Here is a 27,204-nt window from a genome sequence, read left to right as displayed (position 1 = left end):
GTTTTCACACATGAGAATACAATTTTAAAAAGCTATACAGTGCAAAGAGCATGGACTTTGGGTCTGGGCTTGAGTGCTAGGTCCCCTGGTGGTCCTGTGAAGGCTCTGAACTATATTTGAAAATTGGAAATGTTAGTATTTGTGTAACACTTTTTTCTTTTTTCTTTTGTTCTTAAACTGTGCTTTAGAGAAGTGATAAAAGTTCCTGGCTACATACTCCACCACAGGTGGCAGAGGAAGCACTTTACCTGAAAGGGTACCTTGACCAAGATTCTATTTTCCTCCATTTTCTTCAGCAAGTGAAGAACCAAAGAAATAATTTGGTATCATGGAGAATGTATGTGGACTTTGAACCACCCATGTAAGCAGAAAGAAGGATTAAGAAACACTTCACTGCTCAATGGAGTTGAGGCTGTGTGTTTTAAGAAAATGAGAGGAAGAACTGCCAATTCCTGGGTAGGTTCTTGGGAAGCATCTAGGGCATAGTAATTCAGATTATAAAAGAACTAGTCTCAACAAGACAGACAGGGGAGCAGCTGGTAGCTGGTGGGGTAGCAGATCTAGGTTTTATTTTCATCCTTTTCCCTGGAACCTGGAGAGACACTGAAAAATGATCCAAATGCAGGCATACCTGGAAATGATGGAAGATGTGCTCAATACTTATGTCAGTGATAGTTCTCTTGAAAAAGTGTTTTTAAATAGAACAGCTAACCCTATATCTATTCCTGTCACCTTTTCTCTAGATGCTCAATTTGTTTAAAAGCTTGGTCATTATCAGATTCAATACTAGCTATTAAGTAAAGGCATAGTCATTAAATCTCACCAAGTGTCCTTCAAAACATCTCACAGATTTGCTTAGAAGTATGTTCAAGACAGTATTTGATTCCACACCATTTTTTCATTCTCAACCATTCATCTGTGTGAAGTGTGAGACTTAGTTTGGAAAGCATTAACAGTTTGGAATGTATTAAGTAGCAGTATAGAAGACTGATAATCTAGATGATTTTCTTTGCAAACAATCTTTGAAGGACCATTGATTCTATTTTCCTACATTGTCTAAACGGCTTTGGAATGGGTACTTGTGTTATAAAAAGTATGTTGACCTTATGTTTTATAAGGATTCTTGTCATTTTGGTTTTAACCACACTAAAAACTCCCAATAGCACAAGACCTATTTTCTTTCCTTGTTACAAGAGGGCAGTCCCTGAATATGATGACTATGACTGGTGGACCATCAGGGGATTTTTTAAAAAAAAAGAACCTTTTACTTTTATAATATAAAGTGTTTTCATACAAATTTCTTCTGTTTATTCTTTACCATAGACCTGTGAGATCACTAAGGTAAATACTACACTTGTTTGTGAAATCTCCATTTTTTTTGCAGAGTAAGCAAGTGAATATTCAGTGGCTCAGCTGTGAATCATGAGCATGAGAAGGGATCTCTGTTCAGAATCCCTGACTACAAAGACAACTGTGATACTACTTATTGCCTTTCCAGGATTCTAGGTATGTGTCATAGCTCAAAGCTAGGCTTCATGAATTAAAGGGCACAATGATAAATGCATGTATATTAGGAGTAAATTTCTTTTTAGATTGCAAAAGCCAAAGTAAGAATAAAGGTAGTATCACTTGGGAAAAGCAATTCTGGTTTTGATGCCTAGTTTTTCTATAACAAGCTGGGTAGTCTTGAACTTCACTTTGTTGGAACTCAGGTACTTTGCTTATCTCCAAACAGATAGATAAAAGATTGGGGTAGGAATTGGTATCAGAAACCTAGCAGTCCAGGAGAAAGAAGACAGCAATCCTTAGCCTAAGAGCAGAAAGAGATCACATACATTTAAAAAGAATTCCTAGGATTTAATGTTTTATTACATTTGAATGGTGGGAGAGCCAAGCAGGAAAGTTGAGAGACACTTATAGATTTCTGACATGCACAAATTGGATGATGTTAGTCCCTGATGCTAGTCCCCTATACTGGAACGGAGAAAAGGTAGAAGCTTTGTATGGCCTTGGCCACTGTGCAAAAGAGAACCTGAGGAACATCTTGAATAATTAGAATTATATATGGCCTTAAGAAATTTGGCATTCCAATTACTGTAGTAGGAGAGATCAAGAAACAAATTCATGCCTAGGAGCTGTGCTGGTGGCTCTGTTTTCTTGGCAGTGCTCTGGGTGGGTGCCCAGACTTTTTCTGTGCCACTGGTCACTTTCTGGCAGCTGTGGGAAGACATGCCCCCGCTTCTCAGGAGAACATTATAAATACTCAAATAAAACACAAAATAGAGAAAAGAAAATAAACTATACTAAAATAAACCTATATCTTGGACTCAGGAGTTAAAGATTACAACTATATCTTCAAAAGAATTGGGGAAAGCAGAACAAAAAAGCTCTGCCAAGAAAATGATATAGCATTTCATAATATAAAATGTGTCATGCCAGGTTCTGGTGGCTCAGGCCTATAATCCTAGTTACTCAGGAGTCAGAGATATGAGATCCTGGTTCAAAGCCAGACCAGGCAGGAAAGTTCTTGAGAATCTTATCTCTAAGAAACTATTTTAAAAAAGCTGAGGTTCAAGTAGTAGAACACTATTCTTGAGCAAAGGAAGCCCAGGGACAGTGTCCAAGCCCAGAGTTCAAGCCCCAGGACTGCCAAAAAAAAAAAATGTCATTCAATATAACTTAGCAAGTTAAATCCAATCCCAAAGACATTTATTTGGGTCCCATGGCTTCTCTTAGATTCCAAGGTAGAGAAAGACTTTTATAACACAAAATTTAAATTTGCCAATATGTAGTATATAAAAAACATTTGATTTAATCTGAATACCACTTAGGAGGCAGCTGGCTGGCAGAAACAGATTTATTCAATTACTCAAAGGTTATAGATTGAAGAAAAGGAACTCTCCATCTTTGACTCTAATATTTCTTCCCTATCAGTAAAGACAGACATTTTCAGAAGATTTTTCTGGATCTGCCCTAGGAAATGGAAATAGGTTCTCTTGGTAGAAAAGTTTGTACAGATAATGAGAAGGATGGAAAGGAAGTGGCTATTCTGATTTAGTTTAAGTAAGCTCTAAAAGAAGATCAAGATTGATACAATGATATGTAGTTTTAAAGGAAGAATAAGGTAATAGGACATATATATATATAGACACACACACACACACACACACACACACACACACATTTGGTCTAATTTAGAGCAACATAATGCTTGGGTGATGGCTAATTACATTTAGCTTAAAACACATCTACTCTTTTTTTTTAACTTGGAAATTCATTGTCATCCCATCAGTCCACAGACTCATGGAAGAAGTCATGGTAATATTCATATACTTATTTTTGAAAGCAATCAAGAAAAAGTCTATTTAAAAAATGTTGAATCATAAATACAAGTATCAACATGTGACAGCCAGGCAAAATATAAAAACAAAAGCCTACATGAGACTTTTGAACTGTTCCCATTACATCAAAATTGTTAGGCAAAGAAAAAATACATTATTTTTTCCCTTCCCTTTAAACTTGGAAGATTAATATTATAAGATTATACTATTAGAGAACCTCTAGCTTTATGAAGGATTTCCTGTTATTCTAATAATGCTTTCTCAGAATATCTTCATAGCAGGTAAATACCCTCAGGCATCATGTAGATTCCAAATCCCAATTTCAACCTAACACAACGTCTTTTGAGGCACTTAACCTCTCCTAGCCCTACCCATAAAGGGAGGGACAGTACCCATGGGGGGAGGGACAGTACCATCAACCACACAGTGTGTGGTAAGAATGTAGCTCAGAAGGTCAGGCACTGGTGGCTCACGCCTGTAATCCTAGCTACTCAGCAGGCTGAGATCTGAGAATCGCGGTTCAAAGCAGCCCAGGCAGGAAAGTCTGTGAGACTCTTATCTCCAATAAGCCACTAGAAAACCAGAAGTGGCGCTATGGCTCAAGTGGTAGAGCGCTCGCCTTGAGCTGAAGAGCACAAAGACAGCGCCCAAGCCCAGAGTTCAAGCCCTACAACCACCACCAACAACAACAAAAAACTCAGAACAGCCAAATTAAAAAAAAAAAAAACTTAAAAAAAATCTTGCCCATGTAATTGTAACCCCTCTGTACAGTATTTTCACAATTAAAAAAAAAAGAATGTAGCTCAAAGTAACTACACAGGGCCTGCTCAATTACTTCCTTTTATTTTTATGAAGTGTGCATCTCCACAACCCAATTTAACAAGCACTATAGGTACTGGATCAAAGCTCCTTTCCAGTAGCTTACCATGGTAAGGCTGGTCACAGAGGCTCTCCTTGGAATCTCCCTTCCTCCAGGCATCCGATGTATTTGTGCTGGCTACAGCATATCCACCCTGCAGAGCCAGCCTGTACTGCGCAGCACTGTAGAGAGACTGGTGGTCACACTTCCACCACAGCATGGTGGTGGAATCACAGCTGAACATCCCTAAGGAATCCTTGGATTTGGAAAGATCTAGGCCAAGGCACTTCTGGGATTCCAAATGGAAGAGCCGATGCTGTGACACCCACTTCCATAATGTGTCGCTACTTCCATCACAGTTTGTTGCTACTATCCAGTCATACAGTGGCTTGATGCACTTGCCTGTGTTTTCATTGACGATGGTGAATGGATCATGGCCTGGGTCAAGACACAATGGAGGAAGGTAATGAGTGAATGGTATGGCCAATGTGCCATAGTTACGGAGCACTGTTCGACTGCTTCTACCCTCAGGCTTTATGATAAACTGTAAGGACAACCGTGACAAGCAGCACAGAGTCTGGGCTTTGGAGCCCACCTGCTTGTCTTCTAAATGCTAACTATTATTAGACAGGAGGTCAGAGTAGATTACTTAGCCTCTCCTTTTGTTTTCTCATTTGTGGTAAAGTACCTGCTTCTGTCTGAGAAGCAGGAATGAGAGCATATGTTTATGTTTTGCTAATCCATGAAAGATCCACCCCACCCCTCTTATTTAATAGACTAAGAAGCCCCTTAGTCTCAGTCTAGACATCTTTCATTCTGGTCAATGAAAAATATCCTGAGCCTGTTTAGAACAAGTCTGTCTCACTTGTGTGAACTACTATAGCTAAGTGAATTGTTCCATAGGTTAATGCTCTGTTCTCACTCTAGGTTCCTTCCCCGCGCCTCATGCATGAAACCAGGCCTCCATGCTCCTCTGCCGAAGGCAAGTTAGTGTGCCATGCAAAACAACAACTGGCTTAATGACCCCTTCTCCTGCCACTGAGGTGTCAGTGGAGAGGGAGGACTTCTGAGAAGGTAGAGATAGAAGAGTGGGGTCAGGGCATGGGAGGAACAGAGGTTTGGCTTCTGGGTGAAGGACCTGTGGCTTGCTCTGTGGTAACACCTCCAGGAGGGTGGGAGCAAGCACCCTGCAGTTCACCTAAGCAGTTGAGATTCTGAGCTCCTAGAATCATCTGAGATACCAGGTTTCTAGAGCCAGCATGTTTTGCACAAAGGGAAAATGAGAAGTAACCAGTGGAAGTTAATGACAAAAGAAGAGACCTTCATTCTGTTCCCCTGCCACTCTCTGCTTGAGCTGGGGAAGACCTCATCAATGGTAGAAACTGAAGTTCTGCCAACTTGGTAGATGAAGAATCAAAATCAAAATCAACTCCATTCTCTGAAGATTAGGTAATGTATTACTTCCTGCACACCTAAGTTTCAGAAGGAGGTCTCACATCTGTTACAACAAATGTTAACTGAACATCTTGGCTAGACCTTTTACAAGGAAAATTAGTTACATTTAAAGTTAATTAAAGCACTTATGCTGGTAATCCTAGCTACTCAGGAGGCTGAGATCTGAGGACTGTGGATTGAAGCCAGCCAGGACAAAAAAGTCTGTGAGATTCTACTTTAATTAACTAGCAAAATGCTGGTCTGTAAGCATAACTCAAGTGGTACAGTACAAGCTGAAGAAAGAAGGAAGGAAAAAAAGAAAGGGAAAAAGAGAAAGAAAGAAAGAGAAAGAAGGAAGAAAAGAGAGAAAGAGAAAGAAGAAAGAAAGAAAAAAGGAAGGAAGGAAGGAAGGAAAGAAGGGAAAAGAAAGAAGGAAATGGAAGGAAGGAAGAAAAAAGAAAGGAAGAAGGAAGGAAGGAGGGAAGGAAAGGAAAGAAAGGGAAGGACAGAGAAAGATAAAGAAAGCAAGTTGAGCAAGAGTCCAAATCCAAGTTCTGGCACACATACACATTAAAAAGTTACAGAACAGCTCAACATGTTAATAAATGTTAAGTGACTATTTTCAATGACAATGATTTGTCAGCAGAAGGATCTGAAAAATTCCCCCCAAACTACTTTCATTATGATATCAGGGTTACTACCACTGGCTTTAATAATATTGAACACTTTTTTTAGTAATAACTCATAGGTTTAAGAGCTAAAAATTCTCCTACCCAGAGCAAGCAACTTAAGGGAAAATTCCCTATGTAAATAATAAGTATAAAATTAAATCTGAACTCTGAATTTTGGGTGAATTTAGTTTTAAAACAACAACATTAACAAGAGAAACAAAAAAATCCCTGTAAAGATTTAAGTTATTTTTGTTCACAAATTTGAATTTTTTTTCTGTGCATGTCTTGAGGCTTGAAGTCAAGTGTTAAGTGCTATACCTGAGCTTTTTGGTCAAGGATAGTGCTTTACCACTTAAGCCATTGCTCTATTTTCCAGCTTTGGGGTGATTAATTGGAGATAAGAGTCTCACAGACTTTCTTGCTCAGGCTGGCTTCAAACTATGATTCTCAGATCTCAGCCACCTGAGTAGCTAGAATTACAGGTATGAGCCACAATGCCAGCCTACAAATCTGAATTTTAAAACTCTGTATAGGGATATAGCCAGGTATCTGCGATAACCGTATGCATCCCTCTTTCTTCTCTGCTATGCCCACCATCTTTCTTTGATGGTCATGGGTGAGAAGGATAATGAGTAAAAAAGAAAAATGTCTTATCTTCTAAGACAATTACTCCCACTTTATGTAATGTTCTTCTCTTGCATATTTACTAGTAACTCAGCCCTCTCCTTTTCCAAACGATTTCCCCTCACCTTCTCAAAACAAATCTCAGAAAGCAAAAACAAGAAGTCTGCTCCTCTTGTTTGAAACATTCTCTCTTCTGCCTCCTGGTCTCGTTTGCTTCAAATTAATGACCTGAGAGGCAGCAGCTTTGTTTTCCTTTGCAATTTAGAATTCTTTACTTTTCAAACTGCCTTTGTGGAATTCAATGGATGAGTACAGGTCTTAGTACAGTGGGAAGAGCAACACAATAAACTTATTAGGGGTCCTAAGTTGAAGAGCTACTTATGCTGCCTTTCAGCTGGGAGGACATGTGGAAGTTACTTAATCTCCCAAGGCCTTCATTTCTCTAAATGTCAGGTGAAATCAATGGAGTGGATTTAAGCCACTTCCAGAATTAGTAATTTATGCTTTCACCAGAGAACAGCGTCCCTAGCCTTCTAGGCTGCGGGTTTGCTTAAGTCATTGTAAAATTAGTATTTCATGCTACTGCCAGTTGCATTCAATGTCATTTAAATTTTATGGGTGCTGGATAGTGATGCTGAGAAAAATATTTTACTCTTTCCCATTTTTCCACACAAATGTGCACTTAACAACATAGTAGGAAGTAGATTTTGGGAGGGCCATGGAGTAGTTTAGAACACAATGTTAGGGAACAGCTGCGAAGTGTTTTAACAAATTGCATTTAGTCAGCATACATACTTGCTTCAGTCTAAACCGGTGTTTGAACCAAGTATGTAATCAATACCAATGCTTGACATGGTAATTTCTTAGCACAGGTATTAATTATTAATATGATTTCAAGAAACTCTATTATCAGCCTTCATATATAATGTAGTATGAGAATTTACATATATTAGCTAGGAAGAGTTGTTCTCTTCTGAGGTTTTTCATGCTTCTTTTCCCCAGCAGAACCTGCTCAGTCACAGGATCATATGAAAACAGTATGTTGAAGAATGGGAAGGACTAAGAGACTAACAATAACTGCTTGTTGAGAAAATTTGTATTTTACAAATGTACTGCAATTATAGAGCAAATTGTGAAGCTGGTTCCCTAGTGACAGCTTTCTCTTGCATCTTATAGAACTTTATATTGGTCTTCAATAAAGTTTCCAAATACATCTGAAAGGCAGAAATTGAGGACAAGAAGCCTTACTGCTTTTTGAAGCACTTTTTTTTAAGGTAGTAGAGTTTGAACTCAGTACCGAATATCATCTCTGTGCAAGCGCTCCACCATTTGAGCCACACTTTCAGCTTTTTGCTTTATTTTTCAAATAGGGTCTCATGTGTTTGCCTGGAGCTAGTTTCAGCCATGATCTTCCTATCTACTACCTATTTCCTACCTCCTACTTCCTGTGGAGCTGAGATTCAGAATATGTCCACCATGCCTGGCTTGTTATTGAGATAGGAGGGTCTCACTAACTTGTTTCTAGGGCTTGCTTCAAACTGCAATCCCGTTTTATAAGCCCATTCCATAAGAGAAGCTAGGAATGGACAATTTATAACTACAGATCAATGAAAAAGAAAATGGCTTGGGAAGGTAGGAAGAATGAAGGTCATGAAACAAATTTTTAGGAAAATTTCCACATTAAGCATCTTGTGATCTCTGCCAAGTGTTTTAGGAAAATTTCCACATTAAGCATCTTGTGATCTCTGCCAAGTGTACAGAATGGACAGATGCAGGACAGAACTGGAAGCTTGGGTTTGCTAGGTCAAAAACAGACCCTGAAGTGACAGTGGGTTCTGTGGCAATATACTAGGAGTTAGAAAGCCATGAAGCATTCTGAGTGGTGTGGGCTGCTGAATACCTCAGGAGTCCCTGAAAGATCACTTTCCTTCAAGCTGTTAGCATTCCACCGAGCCAAAGAAGCAACCTAGGTATGAGGCATTCTCATTCAGCATTTGGGTGACCAAGACCCCCTACCCACGCCTAGCTGTGGACATGTGACAAGACGCATGCCATTACTCCCATGGTGAAGCTGAGACACTGCCAAACTACCCAAGTGGCTGAGTGTTCAAAATTCCAGTACTTCCCCTAATAAGGCCACAAGTCTGGTATGAGGGTGTAAGAAAGCTCCCTAGAGCAGCTGCTAGAAACAGAGAAGGAAGCAGGGAAACATACCTGCAGAGACCTTGGGCAGGAAGAAGAGAATAAGAAAAGAATTGTTTTGGATCAATGACACAGAATAGGGACTGTTAAGAGACTGTCAAAAATTAAGGAACACTTGAAATTTGCAAAGAAAACAAACCAGAACTAAGGCAGATAGAGAGGGAAAACAAGAAATGATGAGTTGAAAGTTCAGTGTTTTCACTATAGTTGCTGCACTATTTTTTTCCACCTTGAGTTGTGGGTGCATGAAACTGAATTTTCACAGTAATGGAGTGATTTTTACTAATAATGTCTCTTTTCGCTAGTTCCCAGGCAGAGGGTCAGAGGAGAAGGGTGTAGAGATTAAATGTAGGTTCCATGAAAAGATCAGATGATGCCACCCACACTGAAAAACCTCTTCCCGAGGACACAGTCTAAATCAGCCACTTGGCTGTAAAGAAAGCAAGCATCACGGTTAACGCGATCGTTTCCTTCTTCAGATGGGCACGTTGCTAGAAGTGGTGGGCAGGGGCTGTCCTCAGGTCAACCATGATGCAGCCCCAGCACCAAAGTCCTTGGCACACCTTCTGCTAAGGCCCAAAGAGAAAGTAAAAGCGGAATCCGGATGCTGCCAAGCAGAAACGGCAGGGTGGCACCGACAGCACCTTGAGCCAGACTGGCAAAGGGCGTCCGTCGGCCAGCGCCAGGGGACCCCAGGCAAGCGGCCTGCACTTCTGCCTGGGGCGGTCAGCCTGGGTGGGAGCCGTGCTTTGGGCGGAAGGTGGGGTCTCTGCGGCAGGTGGTGGGGAGGGCATTGAACAGGCGTGCTGCTCAGAAGATGGTGGGTCCTGACTTCCCTTTTCACGTCCACCAAGGACGCGTGGAGTCAGAGGACCACGGGGAACCCTTGGCGGGTGTCAGCGGCCGAGAGCGAGGCGAAGGGGAGAGACCCGCGGCCGGGGAGAAGATGGGGAGTCCCAGAGAAGCAACCTGCAGAGGGCGGTGGATGGGGAAGGGCTGGAGGAGCCTCCCCTAGCCCGCCCGCCGCGGGGGGGGGGTCCCCAGCTCCTCCCCGTCGGCTCCCACCTCCCTCGGACCCCGCACCCGGGGGCCACAGTCAGCCTGAGGCGGAGGCAAGCGGGCAGAGCTGCGGCGTCGAGGTCCGCAGTGGGCGCGCGCGCCCCCCCACGTTACCTGAGCGGCCCGAAGGCTTGGCAAGCCCCAAACAGAGCAGCGGCAGTAGCACGAACCGAGCCGCGCCGCGAGGCGTCGCCCAGCGCGTCCTCATCCTGACTGCCTGCCCGCGGGCGGCGGCTGCACGCGGTACCCTCTCCTCCCCGGAGCCCGCCTACCGCGCCACGCCCGGGCCACGCCCTCCTGGACCGCGCGGGCCACGCCCCTGCCGCGCTCGGCCAATCAGAGTAACGTCTTGTGGGTTTCCCCTCCCCTTCCCGGGGACTGCAAGGTAGCTGAGAGTGGCGTTGAAGGAAACTTCTGAACTGGGGGTTCCTCTCCTGCCTCTCCATCGGCAAAGTTGGGGAGACACCGCCCTTCCCTGGCACTTGGCATTACCCTGGCGAGTGGGTTCCATCAGTTTAGGCCTTGGCCCCTCTGCTGTGCCAAGCACCGCAGTCCTTCCATGGCTGGTCTCTAAAGGCACTGCCTCCCTTCTACTCCAGACCAGGCAAGTGTTCGCTCGTTTCCTGTGGTGGTTGTGGACAAGCCCAAGAATCCGGTCGTCCTTGGCAACCTTCTGGGTGTTCTGATAGTGCAAACAAAGGTGAGACAGGAATACAAGACGATTTAACCCACAACTGTTGAAAGAATGGAAAGCAAAGGTTATAGTTTAGTGACAGTGATACTCCCAAGATGATTTAGACTTTTTAACCATGTGACCTTTGAAAGTAAAGTTCAGGTAATTTAAAAAAAATAACTTAGTGGTAATAACAGTCCAGTAGAAATGTGGAAGTCTGCACTCAATCTGAAAGTCAAGTCGTATCCGCTCCCTCCCTGTGTCCACCACCGTCACAAATAGATGAAATTCTAAATGCCGTAAGTTGCTCAATGTGAATGTCCTATACTTTAAAACTCATCTTAACTGAGTATAGGATGGCCACTGTCCCTGTTTTCCAAAGGTGCTTGTTTTCATGAGGATGTGTCTGGGTGGTCTTCTCTGATTTCAATAGACCAGGATTCACTGGTGGCTCTGTGCTCTCCCCTGGCTTTGGCCTCTCATTTAATGGATATAGTAAATACTTATCACAGGAACTGGGCACTTCCTGAAATAGGCAATATCCAGGCCCTTTCCAGCTCACTAGGGAGGCAGAGGTCTTCACAGTAACTCAGAGCAAAAATTACAAAAGTTTAAAGAAGTCAGTACAGCAACTAGGTATAGTTGGGAGGTAAAGGTGACAGAACTGAGGTGGGAAATGCCAAGTAGAGACAGAGTTCATGTACTGCTTGGCAGTGTACATGAACATGCAGGCCTGCGGGTTGAGGAACAGGAAAGTGCTAGGATGAAGGCTTAAGTGAAAGACCAGACAGGTGAGTTGTGACAGGTTTGTGAAGGGCCGTGAATATGAAACTGACAACTTCATTTTTTAAGGGACAGAGAGTGGAAATTCCGAGTAAGAGAACCTGTGGCTGAGGAAGTCCCCTCTGCCTCTGTAGCTGCTTGCTTTTCTTCCTCAGCCTGCCCTGCTCCTGGAAGACAGTGGTCTTGTCTTAGTCATGATCACATTTGCCACCAGATACTGGTACAGAGCCTGTGCCAGAATAAGCTCTAAATAAATTTCAATCCAACTAGTGAGAAAATTTCTGCAGCCACCATCTTACACATGGTCCCTGCTTGCATTATCACAGACCATAGTAGTTTCTCAACTGACCTCATTGCCAGCATTTATCAATCATCTCTGGCAAAGGCCTCTAACCACTTTGGAACCTAAAGTCATTCTACTCAATTCCTTTTAGTGATACTTGTTTATAACCACTCCCAACTTTAGGGGAGTTTAAGGGAATTATGGACCATTGAAGTTGTATGCATTTCTATATAGGTACTTTTTCTTTGGAGGGGTTCAAGGCTTCAATGAGAGTCTCAATGAGCCAATGATATGGAAAGAAAACTTCATGAAACATGAAAAAAGTCCTTCTATAATCAGACTCTTTGGTTCTTTTACTCCCTTCCATGTCACTTCTTGTTTCCAGCAACTTGCCTGAACCTATCTTGTCTTTTTGCATGTACTCAGGTAGATATTCATGTCCAGAGTTCTTCTCTTATCTTAGTTTCCCTCAAGTATCTGCTCAAAATTCACCCTTTATATAAACCTTTCTAAAGGGCCCTTGCGATTTCCCTCCTTCTAATGTATAATGTAGCCCATGAGTTCAGTTGGCATTTAGCATGCATCACCTCCTACTGCTATTTGTTTCTGTAGGGACATGTACACTGATACTCTGACCTACATTCCAGAACCTTAATAAATATTACAATTAATGGTGACAATAGAAACTGTATCTTCATGGCATATTGAATGTAATAATTTCCAGGAGATCTATCTTTATGGACTTGTGACAGGTTTTGAAAACATTCCCCATTTTCTTCATAGCACCTAGACATCTGCATTAGGGGTTATGGCTTGATCATCCACCCCCCACCCCCACCCCCATCTCTTCAGTCTCCATGAAGACAAACTATGTGTGCTTTATTGGTTTATATATTCCAAATACTTGGCATGATTTGCTGGATGCATGGATAATTGTGTATCAGATATCTCATAAGTGTACACATAACAGAAGGCTTAGGCATTTAAAAGGAGAGTGAAACGGGCTTGGGTAGGAGGGAGGTCTTCAGATTGGATAGCCACTGGGTTCCAGGCATTGTACTGAGTATTTCCCATGTACTCTTTTGTCTAGTAATTATCCTGTGAAGTAGGCACTACTATTAACCTTATTGTATAGATGTGGAAACTATAACAACATTGATAATCTAGGCAAGGGCCATAAGTGATGATGCCATCATAGAAATCTTACTAAAGACTAAAGAACTTGTAAGAGTATTAATAATGTTAAATGATTAGGGAGAAAGGTGAAATAAAACTATAGGGCCTGTAAAGTCATGCATTTAATTATATAATATATCCCACCTACATTATATATCCTAGCCTACATCCCCTCTCAATCATAGCCGCCTGATTCCCACACAGAGGTAACCATTCTCTGAATAATGTATCATTCCTTTTTCTCTTTTTCTCAATACTGGAGAGTGACTCAGAGCCTCACATGTGCTAAGCACACACACTACTACTGACCTATACTGTGGCCAGACCTATTATTTTCTTTTTTCAGTTTTCTGTACATGATCCATTCTGTAAATAGTACATACAATTTTACACATTTTAATTTTTTATGCAAATAGAACGATTTAGTTATTTTCAGGATGATTTTGCTCAAGACTATACCTATGACCTTCATCTCTGTTGGTGTGTGTAGTTATTCCTTGAACTTCACAACTTGGGGGGAGGAAGGTCAGGAGGGGGAAAAGTGGGAGAAAATGAGAGAGGGGGTAACACTGTTCAAAAAGAAATGTACTCATGACCTGACATGTAACTGTAATCCCTCTGTGCATCCCTTTACAATAAAATTTAAATTAAAAATATTTACTTTATTGTTATTATATAGGTGATGTACAGAATTACAATCACACAGTCAGGTCATGAGTACATTTCCTTTTGTACAGTGTCTTTTGTTACCTCATTCCCTCCCAACCCCTCCCTCCTATCTTGACCCACGAGTTGTATACTTAACTTTCATCCGTGTCCAGTGAGCTCCACTGATACACTTTTTTTTTTACCCTGTTTCCCTTGCATTCTGTGTCCTCCCCACAACCCTTCTGAAGATGTACTCTTGAATGTACCATACATAAAGAAGACAGAATCATCAAAAAATAAAAACAAAAAAAAGAAAGTAAAAAGGTCTCTTGTTTCCATACCTTGGAGTTTGTTTCAGTATGTATGCTATTTTACATTAATATGAAGAGGCCCTTAGTCATTGGGCCTTTGTGTTTCTCTCCTAAGAGTATCGTCATTTGGTCTCATTGTATGTGAATATCTAGAATCCTTTACAATCTATCATATCCCAGTGCATTTTAGGTCTAATTTCTTTATATCAGAGAGTACATGTTTCATTTGTCTGTCCAAGCTTGGCTTACCTCACAACACAATTTGTTCAAGTAACATCTATTTCCTTGAAAATGACATTATTTTATTCTTTCTAATGGCTGTGTAAAATTCCATTGTATATAAGTACCATATTTTTTGGATCCACTCATCTCTTGTGGGGCATCTGGGCTGTTTCCATATCTTGGCTATTGTGAATAGTGCAGTAATGACCATGGATGTGCAAGTATCCTTATCATATCCTGGCTCCTGAGGTTCAGGGTAGATACCCAGGAGTGGTGTGTCTCGGTCATAGGGAAGGTCTATACTTAGCTTTTTAATTTTTTTATTTTATTGTAATACAGAGGGGTTACAGTTACACGAGTAAGGTAATGTGCACATTTCTTGTCAAGCATTGTTATCCTCTCCTTTGTTGTTCTCCCATCCCTACATCCCTCACTCCTCCTCCACCCCAAGTTGTGAAGTTTGTTTTCAATATACTGGCTTGTGGGTATCAAATTGTTGCAATGGGTCATCCTGTGTCCTTGATACAGCGTTTTGTTATTCCCCTTCCCCTCTCCAAATTAGACAAATGTATATTCAAGATGTAGGGTACCAAAATCCCATAGAGGAAAGAACATAGAAAGAAAACAAAAAAATCACATAGTACATTAAAACAACAACAACAAATACTTCTTGTGTCTATATCTTGGGGTTCATTTCACTTATATGGTCATATAAGCTGTTCCGCTCATCTGATAAAATCATCCTAGATGTATACTAATTATTGCAAATGAGGGAAACCATGGGACCTATATTTCTTTGGGTCTGGCTTACTTCACTTAACGATTTTTTCCAAGTCTTTCCATTTTCTAACAAATGGGGCAGTATTCTTTCTGATGGAGGCACACAATTCCATTGTGTGTGTGAGTGTGTGTGTGTGTGTGTGCGTGCGTGTGTGTGTGTGTGTGTGTGTGTGTGTGTGTATACCACATTTTTGTGATCCATTCATCTACTGAGGGGCATCTGGATTGGTTTCGTATCTAAGCTATGGTGAATAATGCTGCAATAAATATAGTTGTGCTGGTAGTTTTAGTATGGCCTTGTTTAAATCAAAGAAAGGTTGGACAAATTGGATTGTATTAAACTGCAGAGCTTCTGCATGGCAAGGGGAATAACTAGAAAGCTCACAGATGGGGAGAAGATCTTCACTAGCTATACAACAGACAAATATACTTAGATCTCAAAAAATTAAATTCTCTAAAAACAGATCCTCAAAGAAACAACTGTCATATTAATAAGTGGGCTAAAGACTTAAAAGAAACTTCTCTGAAGAAGAAATAAGAATGGCCAATAGACACATGAAGAAATGCTCAACTTGTCTGGCCATAAAAGAAATGCAAATCAATCAACAAAACAAAGAGTTGGTTCTTCGAAAAACTTAACAAAATTGACAGACCCTTAGCAAATCTAATCAGAAAAAGGAGAGAACACACCCAAATTAATAAACTCAGAGATGAGAATGGAAACATCACCACAGAAACAACCAAGATTCAGAACATTATAAGGGAATACTTCTCAAAACTTTATGCTAATAAGTTTGAGAACTTGACAGAAATGGATCTTTTCCTAGCAAATATTGACATGCCAAAACTAAACCAAGATGAGTTAAACCAGCTTAACAGGCCCATATCAAGCATTGAAACAGAAACAGCAATAAGAGACCTCCCAGCTAAGAAAAGTCCAGGACCAGATGGTTTTACAGAGGAATTTTACAAGGCCTTCAAAGCAGAGCTCACACCAATACTCCTCCAACTCTTCAACGAAATTGAAAGAGAAAGCTCACTACCGAACACATTCTATGAAGCCATCATAACCCTCATCCCAAAACCAAGCAAGGACTCATCAAAGAAAGAGAACTATAGACCCATTTCTTTGATGAACATTGATGCAAAACTTCTCAACAAAATTTTGGCCAATCGACTTCAACAATTCATCCAAAAAATCATACACCATGATCAAACAGGATTCATTTCAGGGATGCAAAGCTGGTTCAATATACGCAAATCAATTAATATTATTCATCACATCAACAGGAGCAAGAATAAGAACCACATGGTTATCTCAATAGATGCAGAAAAAGCATTTGACAAGATCCAACACCCCTTTATGATGAAGGTTCTGGAAAAATTAGGAATCCATGGAACATTCCTCAATACAATAAAAGCTGTATATGACAAACCTACAGCCAGCATTATACTCAATGGTGAAAAACTAAAGCCATTTCCTCTTAACTCAGGAACGAGACAAGGATGCCCACTCTCTCCACTTCTCTTCAATCTAGTATTAGAATGCCTAGCTACAGCAATAAGACAAGATGCAGACATAAAGGGGATCCAAATAGGGAAAGAAGAAATAAAACTCTCCCTCTTTGCAGATGACATGATCTTGTATTTAAAGAATCCCATGGACTCCACTCCCAAATTACTCAAGCTGATTCAAAACTTTGGCAAAGTAGTAGGGTATAAAATTAACCCCCAAAAATCAATGGCTTTTCTATATGCCAACAATGAGAAAAGTGTGGCTGAAATTAGGAAAGCAACTCCATTTGTAATAGCCCCACAAAAAATAAAATACCTAGGAATTAACTTAACCAAAGAAGTGAAGGACCTCTATGATGAAAACTTTAAAATCTTGAAAAAGGAAATCAACACAGAACTTAAAAAATGGCAAAACCTCCCATGCTCCTGGATTGGCAAGATTAACATCGTGAAAATGGCAATACTTCCCAAGGCTATCTACAAATTCAACACGATACCTATCAAAATTCCACCCTCATTCTTCAAGGAAATAGAGGAGGCAATCCAAAAATTCATATGGAACAATAAAAGACCCCGAATAGCAAAAACGCGCCTCAACGGAAAGAACACTGCTGGAGGAATATCAATACCAAATTTCAAACTCTACTATAAAGCCATAGTAATCAAAACAGCTTGGTATTGGCATAAGAACAGACCTCAGGACCAATGGAATAGAATTGAAAACCCAGAAATGAACCTACAGACCTATAGCCATCTAATCTTCGATAAGGAAGCTAAAACAATAGAATGGAAGAAAGACAGCCTCTTCAGTAAATGGTGCTGGCAAAATTGATTAACTACATGTAGAAAACTAAAGCTAGATCCTTATATATCACCCTGCACCAGAATCAACTCCAAATGGATCAAAGACCTTGAACTCAAAGCAGACACTCTGAAAACATTACAGGATGGAATAGGAGAAACCTTAGGTCTCCTTGGCTCAGGCCGAAATTTTCTGAATAGAGACCCGGAAGCACAACAAATCAAAGAAAGGTTGGACAAATGGGATTGCATAAGGTTGCAGAGCTTCTGCAGGGCAAATGACATAGCTAGCAAGATCAATAGAAAGCCCACCGATTGGGAGAAGATCTTTACTAGCCATACAACGGACAAGGGTCTCATATCTAAAATATACTTGGAACTCAAAAAATTAAACCACCCAACAACAAATCCTCAAAGAAACAACTGCCCAATAAATAAGTGGGCGAAAGACTTAAAGAGAAGCTTCTCTGAAGAAGAAAGAAGGATGGCCAATAGACACATGAAGAAATGTTCAACATCCCTAGCCATAAAAAAAATGCAAATCAAAACAATATTGAGATATCACCTCACTCCAGTTAGAACAGCAAAAATCAAGAACTCTAACAACAACAGATGCTGGAGGGGATGTGGACAGAAAGGAACCTTACTTCATTGTTGGTGGGAATGTAAACTTGTTCAACCACTTTGGAAAGCAGTATGGAGGTTCCTCAAAAGACTTCACATAGATCTCCCCTATGATCCAGCAATCCCACTGTTGGGCATTTACCCAAATGTTTACAAACAAGACCACACTAAAGCTACCAGCACAACTATGTTTATTGCAGCATTATTTACCATAGCTAAGATATGGAACCAACCCAGATGCCCCTCAGTAGATGAATGGATCAAGAAAATGTGGTATATATACACAATGGAATTCTATGCCTCCATCAGAAAGAATGACATTTCCCCATTTGTTAGGAAATGGAAAGGCTTGGAAAAAATTATATTAAGTGAAGTAAGCCAGGCCCAAAGAAGCATAGGTCCCATGGTTTCCCTTATTTGCAATATCTAGTATAGGTATGAGTCAAGCAGAAAAGGTCAGATAATGTGATGTTAGGAAAATGAACCCTTAAATATGTATTTTAATGTTTTCGTTTCTTTCATGCATATGTTTCTAACGCATTTATAAGATTATTTCTTTGTTGCTTTGTATGTCCCTCCCCCACAGTGTAACCCCCGCTTTCACTATATTTGATGTCAGTATAACATGTGGAGGAGATGGGGGCAAACAAGTCGTTTAAGGATTCAGGTGGACCTGTTGCAACAATGAGAAGTACAAAATGTCATGTCAAAACCAGCTTTACAAAGTCGGTGGGGGGGGGGAGGGGGGTATAATTGGGTGGGGGGAGGGGGGAGGCTGGGAAGGGAGGTGAAGGGTAAACAAAGGAGGAGGCTGCAATGCTTGGTAAGAAATGTATGCATTATCCTGCCCATGTAATTGTAGCCCCTCTGTACAGTATGTTCTCAAATAAAATAAAATAATATTAAAAAAAAAGAAATGCAAATCAAAACAACATGGAGATTCCACCTCACCCCAGTTAGAATGGCTATCATCAAAAAAATCTAATAAATTGGGGCGGGGAGGAGTTGGGGAGGTGGGGAGGGAAAGGATGGTAGGGGAAAAACAAAGGAGGGGGTAGCAATGCTTGATAGGAAATGTACTCATTACCTTACTCATGTAACTGTAACCCCTCTGTACAGTATCTTTACAATAAAAATATATATACTAAAATAAAAAAAGAAATCTAATAACAACAGATGCTGGAGGGGATGTGGCCCAAAGGGAAGCCCATTCCACTCTTGGTAGGAGTGTAAACTTGTTCAACCACTCTGGAAAGAAGTATGGAGGTTCTTCAAAAGATTACACATAGAACTCCCCTATGATCCAGCAAACCCAATTCTGAGCATTTACCCAAATGATCTATACTTAGCTTTTTGAGTAACCTCCAGACTACTGTCAAGAATGGTTGTACTAGTTTACATTCTCACCAACAGTGCAGTAGGATTCCTTTTCCCCACATCCCCACCAACATTTGTTGTTCGAATTCACCATGTTGGTCAATTTGACTGGGGTGAGAAGGAATCTCAGAGTTGTTTTGATTTGCATTTCCTTTGTGGCCAGGGATGATGAGCATTTCCTCGTGTATTTTTGCCGTTCTTACCTCTTCTTCTGAGAAGTCTCTCCATATTCCCTTCCCATTTAGTGATTGGTTTATTAGGTCTGAGAGGTGTTAGTTTCTTGAGCTCCTCTTGTATATTGAATATTAGGCCTTTGTCTGATATATTGCTGATAAAGATCTTTTCCCAGTTGGCTGGCTGTATTTCTAGTTTAGTAACTATGTCCTTAGCAATGCAGAAACTTTATATTGATGTTGTCCTTCTTGTCAAGTCTCTTTCCTGTCTGCTCTGCCTCTGGGACTCATTCAAGAAGTTTCTACCTATACCTGTAAGTTCTAATGTTGCTCCTACTCTCTCTTGTAGTAGTTTCAAAGTTTTAGGTCTGATGTTGAGGTCTTTGATTGACTTTGAATTGATACTAGTGCATAGTGACAAACAGAGATCCACTTTTAGTTTTCTGCATATTAATGCCCAGTTTTCCCAACACCAATTATTGAAGAGGCTATTTTTTCCCCACTGTATGTTTTTGGCTCCCTTATCAAATATCAGATAACTATAAGTGTATGGTTTTATTTCTGGGTCTTCTAAGCTACACAATTTTTTCAGGTCTATTTTTGTGCCAAATCCAAGCTGTTTGTTATTATGACTGTAGTAGAGTTTGAGGTCTGGTATTGTGATACCACCAGCATTTTTTTTTTGGCCTAGAATTGCTTTGGCTAGGTCTTTTGTTGTTCCATGTAAATTTTTGTATTGTTTTTTCTATTTTGGTAAAGAATGTTGTTCGATTTTGATAGGGATTGTGTTGAATTTGTATATCATTTTTGGCAGTATGGCCATTTTCACAGTATTGATTCTATCTATCCATGAATATGGAAGTTCTTTCCATTTCCTGGTTTCCTCTTTGATTTGTTTCTTCCAGATTTTTATAGTTTTCACTATGAAGATCTTTGGTTAGGTTAATTCCTAGGTGTTTTATTTCTTCAGAGGTTATTGCAAATAGAGTTTTTTCATGATTTCCCTTTCTGTTTGTACATTGTTGGCATACAGAAAGACTACTGAGTTTTATGGGTTAATTGTATCCTGCTACTTTGCCAAATGGTTGATCAACTCTAGGAGTTTGGAGGTGGAGCTTTTTGGGTCCTTTTGGTATAAGAGCATACCATCTGTAAATAGGGATAGTTTGAGTTCTTTTTTCCTTATGTGAATCCCTTTTATGTCCTTTATTGCCTTATTGTTCTGCTTAAGAAGTCCAGAACTACACTCTGAAAACATTACAGGATAGAATAGAAGAAACCCTAGGTCTCCTTGGCACAGGCCGAAATTTTCTTAATAGAGACCCAGAAACACAACAAATCAAAGAAAGGTTGGACAAATGGGATTGCATGAAATTGCAGAGCTTCTGCATAGCAAAGGACATAGCTAGCAAGATCAATAGAAAGCCTACGGATTGGGAGAAGATCTTCACTAGCCATACAACGGACAAGGGTCTCATATCTAAAATATACCTGGAACTCAAAAAATTAAATCCCCCAACACAAATCCTCAAAGAAACAACTGCCCAATAAATAAGTAGGCTAAAGACTTAAAGAGAAACTTCTCTGAAGAAGAAAGAAGGATGGCCAATAGACACATGAAGAAATGCTCAACCTCCCTAGCCATAAAAGAAATGCAAATCAAAACAACATTAAGATACCACCTCACCCCAGTTAGAATGGCAAAAATCAAGAACTCTAATAACAACAGATGCTGGAGGGGATGTGGACAGAAAGGAACCTTACTTCATTGTTGGTGGGAATGTAAACTTGCTCAACTACTTTGGAAAGCAGTATGGAGGTTCCTCAAAAGACTCTACATAGAGTTCCCCTATGACCCAGCAATCTCACTTTTGGGCATTTACCCAAATGTTTACAAACAAGACCACACTAAAGCTACCAGCACAACTATGTTTATCGCAGCATTATTTACTATAGCTAAAATATGGAACCAACCCAGATGCCCCTCAGTAGATGAATGGATCAAGAAAATGTGGTATATATACACAATGGAATTCTATGCCTCCATCATTAAGAATGACATTGCCCCATTTGTTAGGAAATGGAAAGGCTTGGAAAAAATTATATTAAGTGAAGTAAGCCAGGCCCAAAGAAACATAGGTCCCATGGTTTCCCTTATTTGCAATATCTAGTATATGTACGAGTCAAGCAGAAAAGGTCAGATAAGGTGATGTTAGGAAAATGAACCCTAAGATATGTATTTAAATGTTTTGTTTTTCTTTCATGCATTTGTTTCTAACGCATTTATAAAATTATTTCTTTGTTGCTTTGTATGTCCCTTCCCCACAGTATAACCCCTGCTTTCACTGTATTTGATGTCGGTATAATTTGTGGAGGGGAAGGGGAAAAACAAGTCGTTTAAATAAGGATACAGGTGGACCTGTTGCAACAATGAGAAGTACAAGTTGACATGTCGAAAATGAACTTTACAACTTTGGTGGTGGTGGGGGGGAGGAGGATTGGGTGGGGGAGGTAGGGGGAGGCTGGGAAGGGAAAACAAAGGAGGAGGCTACAATGCTTGGTAAGAAATGTACTCATTATCTTGCCCATGTAATTGTAACCCCTCTGTACAGTATTTTCACAATAAAAAATAAAAAAAAAAAAAGAAGTCCAGAACTATATTGAAGTGTGGAGAGAGTTGGAGATTCCTTGCCATGATCCTGATTTAGGGAAAATAGCTTTAGTTTTTCCCCATTGGTCTGTTATATATAGCCTTTTTATGAATATTTTTATGAATATATAGCCTATTTTAATGAATATTCCTTCTATTCCTAGCTTCTCCAAAGTTTTTAACATGAATGGATGTTGTATTTTGTGAAAGGCTTTTCTGAATCTATTGAAATGATTTTGTAGTTCTTGTCTTTGGCTCTGTTGACCTGGTGAATTACATTTATTGATTTCCATATGTTAAACCAGTCTTGCACCTATAGGATGAAGCTTACTTGGTCATAATGTTTGGTTTTTAAAAATTTTGTTTCTAGGATATTGGCTAATATTTTACTGAAGAGTTTTGCATTTTTTTTTGATCCTTACCTGGTTTGGGGATGAGTGTGATATGTGGCTTCATAGAATGAGTTTGGAATTGCTCCTTCTGTTTCTATTTCCCAGAAAAGCTTGAAGAATATCGGTGTTAGTTCATCTTTAAAAGTGTTATAGAATTCAGCAGTGAATCCATATAGGCCTGGGCTTTTCCTTGTTAGAAAACTTTTGATTACTTCCTTAATCTCATTGTGTAATATTGGCCAGTTTAACTAGTTTATAGCTTCTTGGTTTAGCTTAGGCAGAATACAGGTCTCTAGAAACTTGTCCATTTCTGCTAGGTTTTCCTTTTTTGAGTATAGGTTTTGAAAGTAGTCCTATATAATCATTAGGATTTCTTGGATGTTTGTTGTAATGTTTCCTGCGACATCTCTGATTCTGATTTGAATGTCATCTATTCTTTATCAATTTTTCTAGTGATCTTTCAATTTTATTAATTTAAAAGTAAACTATCTTTTTGTTTCATTGATTTTATGTATAGTTTTTCCAGATTCTACTTCATTGTTTCTGCCCTAATCCTTGCAATTTATATTCTCCATCTAGTAATTTTGAGTTTTGAGCTTTTTCTTGTTTTTCTAACATTTTTAGTTGAATCATAATTACTGAGCTGTTTTTGTTTTATTATGTGTGTGCTTAAAGCTATAAACTTGACTCTCAGAACTGTTTTGTTGTATCCAACTGGTTCTGTTGTGATGTTTTCATTTTTATTGAATTGTAAGAACTTGATAATTTTTTCCTTAATTTCTTCTGTAATCCAGATATTATTCAGTAATGTGTTATGGAGTCTCCATGTGTGTGAGTGTTTTCTGCAATATGTTTTGTTGTTGAGAACTAGTGTGATTCTACTGTGGTCAGATAGGATGCAAGGAATTATGCCAATCCTCTTGTATTTGCTTAGGTTTTTTGTGAATCCTATGATATGATAAATTTTGGAGAATGTTCTATGGGCTGCTGAGAAGAATGTGAATTGAGTGGAATACTCTGTAAATGTCTGTTCAGTCCATTTGGGTTGTAGTGTCATTTAATTTAGAGGCTTCTTTGCTTATCTTTTGTGTGGTTGTCCTATACTTTGGTGAGACCAAGTATTAAAATCTCCCATTATTATTGTGTTGGGGGGTCTATTATGTTCTGTAAGTCCAAGAGTGTTTGTTTAATGTACTTAGATGCTCCATTGTTTGGTGCGTAAATATTGACCACTGTGATTTCTTCTTCATGGACCATTCCTTTTATTAACATGTAATGACCTTCCTTGTCTTTTGTACTGATTTTAATGAAAAATCTATTTTATCAGATAGCAATGTGGCTACTCCTGCCTTTTGCAGGATGCATTTGCATGAAAGATCTTTTTGCATCCCTTTACTCAGAATTGGTTTTTAATCTTTGACTATGAGATGGATCTCTTGAAGACAACAAATAAATGGATCTTATTTTTTGATACAATCTGCTGCTTTACTTCTTTTGAATGGAGAAATGAGTCCATTAATGTTTAAGATTATTATGAAGAGATGTGTCATCTTTCCTGCCATTTTCTTGATTTCATGTATTTTGCTTTCTTTTCCTTTTCTCTGCTTACTAAATGCCTTCTAGTGATTTTTGTCTAAGGTGTTTCTTTTACTTGGATTGTCTTCTTCATATTGTATGCTTCCCTTTAGTATTCTTTGTAACGCTGGTTACACCAGTGTGGGTTGACACTTGTTGATCTTCAGGACTTGAATTATACTATTTCAGGCTCTCCTTGCATTGACAGTTTATATGGAAAGATCTTCAGTGATTCTGATCCTCTTTTTGTTGTAATATAGATCCTTCTTTGATTGTTCTTGCTTTTCAAGTCCAGTGATATGTCTATAAGTATTTCTTCTTGGATCCTGTCTACTGGGAGCTCTGTAATCCTCTGTTATACAGAGGCAGCGAGATTTTTTCTTAAAAATGGTCATTTTTCCTCTTCCTCCTCCTCCTCCTCCCCCTCCTTTTCTTCTTCCTCCTCCTCCTCCTCCTCCTCCTCCTCCTCCTCCTCCTCCTGTCGGTCATAGGGCCTGAACTCTGGGCCTGGGTGCTGTCTCTCAGCTCTTCAGCTCAAGGCTAGAGCTCTACCACTTGAGCCACAGCGCCACTTCTGGCCTTTTCTGCTTATGTGGTGCTGAGGAATCAAACCCAGGGCCTCATGCATGCAAGGCAAGCACTTTAGCACTAAGCCATCTTCCCAGCCCTCACTTAAATTATTTTTATTGAATAGGTTTTGAATTCTTCCCTTTCATCCATCCTGACTATGTATAAAATTGATGTTTTGGCTGAGTCTGCCAGGTTCTTGGATTTTCATTTCGTATGTTTGAAGTGTTTTTTTTCCCATGATTTTGATTTTTTTAAGTCCTCTGTTTTATCCTCAGCTCCCGATTCTTGGTTTTCTATTTCACTTATTCTATTGCCTAGGCATACAACTGTGGTTTGCATTATGGTAATTGAACCTTTTAAGCTTCTAAGTTCTTTGTTGAGGTCAGTTCTTATGGTGTTAATTTCTTCTCTTAAGGAAGTTTGTAGTGTTTCTATTTTTCTCTCCATATCTTTTTGGATGACCTGTGTATTCTTTTGTCATTTCTTCCTTTCGTTCTTCTATTTGTTTTTGGATCTCTCCTTTTATTTTATCAGCAAATTCTCTAATAATTTCTATGAAGGTTCATTTCTTTTTATGTAAAAATCCATTAGAAGACTAAAATACCTGTATCTCATTCATTGTCTTGTTGGTGGACATTTGAATAGTTTCCAGCTGGCCAGTTTCCTTTTGACTAGTTTTCTGTCCTTAATGTTGCTTCTGTGGGAATTTTGTAACTGTCTTGTGCACATTGTTAAGAGTTTCCTGAGGGTCTGTTTGTAGATGTGGAATTCCTGAGCATAGAGAATATTCAGCATTGTATTGTTAAATAATACCAATGTGTTTTCCAATTTACACTTCTGTCAGCATATATCAGCATTTCACTGCAAAACACCTTCATTGACATTATAAATGCATTTCTTTTATTACTAACTTGGCTGAACAAGTTTTCCTGTGCTTATTGTTTTTTTTGTGTTACCTTTTCTCATTCTTGGAAAAGGTATTTGCCTGTTTGCTCTTAGATCCATTTCCTACCCTTTCCTGCTTTCAATCGCAAGGGATACCCTACCTTTCCCAGATTCCCTTGCCCATTTCCTACTTCTTAGATTGAGCCAATGGAACTCCAGGCAGGAGATGGAAGTTTGGAGGGAGCATTTCTTTCACCTCTGTTTTGGGAACATGCCAAGCAGAGGTTATGTCTCTGGTTCTAACTCCTGCCTGGAAGTCCCTCCCTTTGAGCTTCAGGCTTTATCAGGCAACCCCAGCATGCCTCCAACTTATTTTGAGTGGTCTTTGCTTTAAGGTTTTGGCTTCCATCTGGCAGTTCCAAATACTTTGCTGATAAGATCATCCCTTCTCTGTCCCTTAAATCTCATGGATGGCAGTAATTATTGTAGTTGTTGCTTTCTGGATAGCCTCATTAACACTTATTTTCAGCTCTTCCAAACTTCTATAGTTAGATACTTCCCTAAGAAAAATTTCAACTACCTAGCATGAAGGATTTTTTTCCCTCTTGTTGGAGTCTAATAATACATGGGAAGTAACTGTACCTTGAGACAGCATCCCAAATTAAGTGAATTGTGATTAACAGATAGTACTCATGAAGCATATCCAACCGCACGGGGAGTTGTGTTATAGAGGGCCAGTATGGATCATTTAAACTATGGTAATGGTGATGCCCACAGATAATCCTAGGTTGGTAAGGAGTACCCAAGAGGCTTAGATAAAGGCTAAAAATAAATGTTAAATAATTCCCACTATACCATGCTAATAAAGATCTGCTTTTTATTCTTCATTGTAACTATACTCTCGAGGATGATAATCATAGATGTAGGTAGACTTGAAAGGACAAAAATAAGGTTGAGATTAAACCACAGTAAAAAATAAAAAACAAAAATTATGCTTCCCTTCCTCCAACATGCTTTAAATTGTAGAAGTTTCAGATGAGGAAATATTGTAATAGGATATTTACAGAACATGAACATAGAAGCTAGACAAAGAGAGGGTGTGGTAGAGTCAATCTCTTAATGAGCTTTACATACACACCATGAAACTATAGAATTACATAGTTCATAGAGATCTTAGAATCTGTGCTTGTCTTCTCTCTTTATAGACAAAGAAACTGCGGCTTGAGGATTTCATAACAATTGTGGAAGTGAGCAGCATTACAGTCACTAGACACAAACTCCTGAGTATAATGGAAAAATGTCCAAAGAATACCTATAAGGGCACCTTTGAGATAGTTATTGCCTTTCATGGGAACAGAAGTGACATTTTAGCAACCAGGGATAGGTCCCAAATCAAGCAAACTTGCCTGTGTCCATAGGAGTGTGTTGCAAGGCTCACTAATACATTTAGGGCAGGTGTGCATTATCTTATGCATGGTGGGAATTTGCCAAGGAACGTTCTCATCACATGTGCATGCCTTGGAGAATAAGAAAGCAACTTCAGTGAGTGCAGATCATTGTCTGCATGAGAGAAATG

At 39.6% G+C, this 27,204-nt stretch overlaps 1 protein-coding gene across 3 annotated transcripts in view; it reads right to left on the bottom strand.

Moving 5' to 3' along the window:
* Positions 1–10,433, bottom strand: part of LOC138827026 (CD302 antigen-like) — a 112,239-nt gene extending 101,806 nt beyond the window's left edge. For all 3 annotated transcript variants that reach the window (XM_070022564.1, XM_070022538.1, XM_070022548.1), the window contains exons 1-2: positions 10,305–10,433; positions 4,267–4,638 (exon numbers count right to left, since the gene is read on the bottom strand). In XM_070022564.1, coding sequence (XP_069878665.1) covers positions 4,267–4,638; positions 10,305–10,398 — 466 coding nt within the window. In that variant the 5' untranslated portion in view covers positions 10,399–10,433. The remainder of the gene's footprint in view (positions 1–4,266; positions 4,639–10,304) is intronic.
* Positions 10,434–27,204: the final 16,771 nt, after the last annotated feature.

Source organism: Dipodomys merriami, unplaced genomic scaffold (assembly GCF_024711535.1).
Source record: "Dipodomys merriami isolate MVZ:Mamm:240054 unplaced genomic scaffold, mDipMer1.0.p SCAF_1, whole genome shotgun sequence".
Taxonomy (NCBI): Eukaryota; Metazoa; Chordata; class Mammalia; order Rodentia; family Heteromyidae; genus Dipodomys; species Dipodomys merriami.
This window is presented reverse-complemented; position numbering and strand designations above follow the sequence as displayed.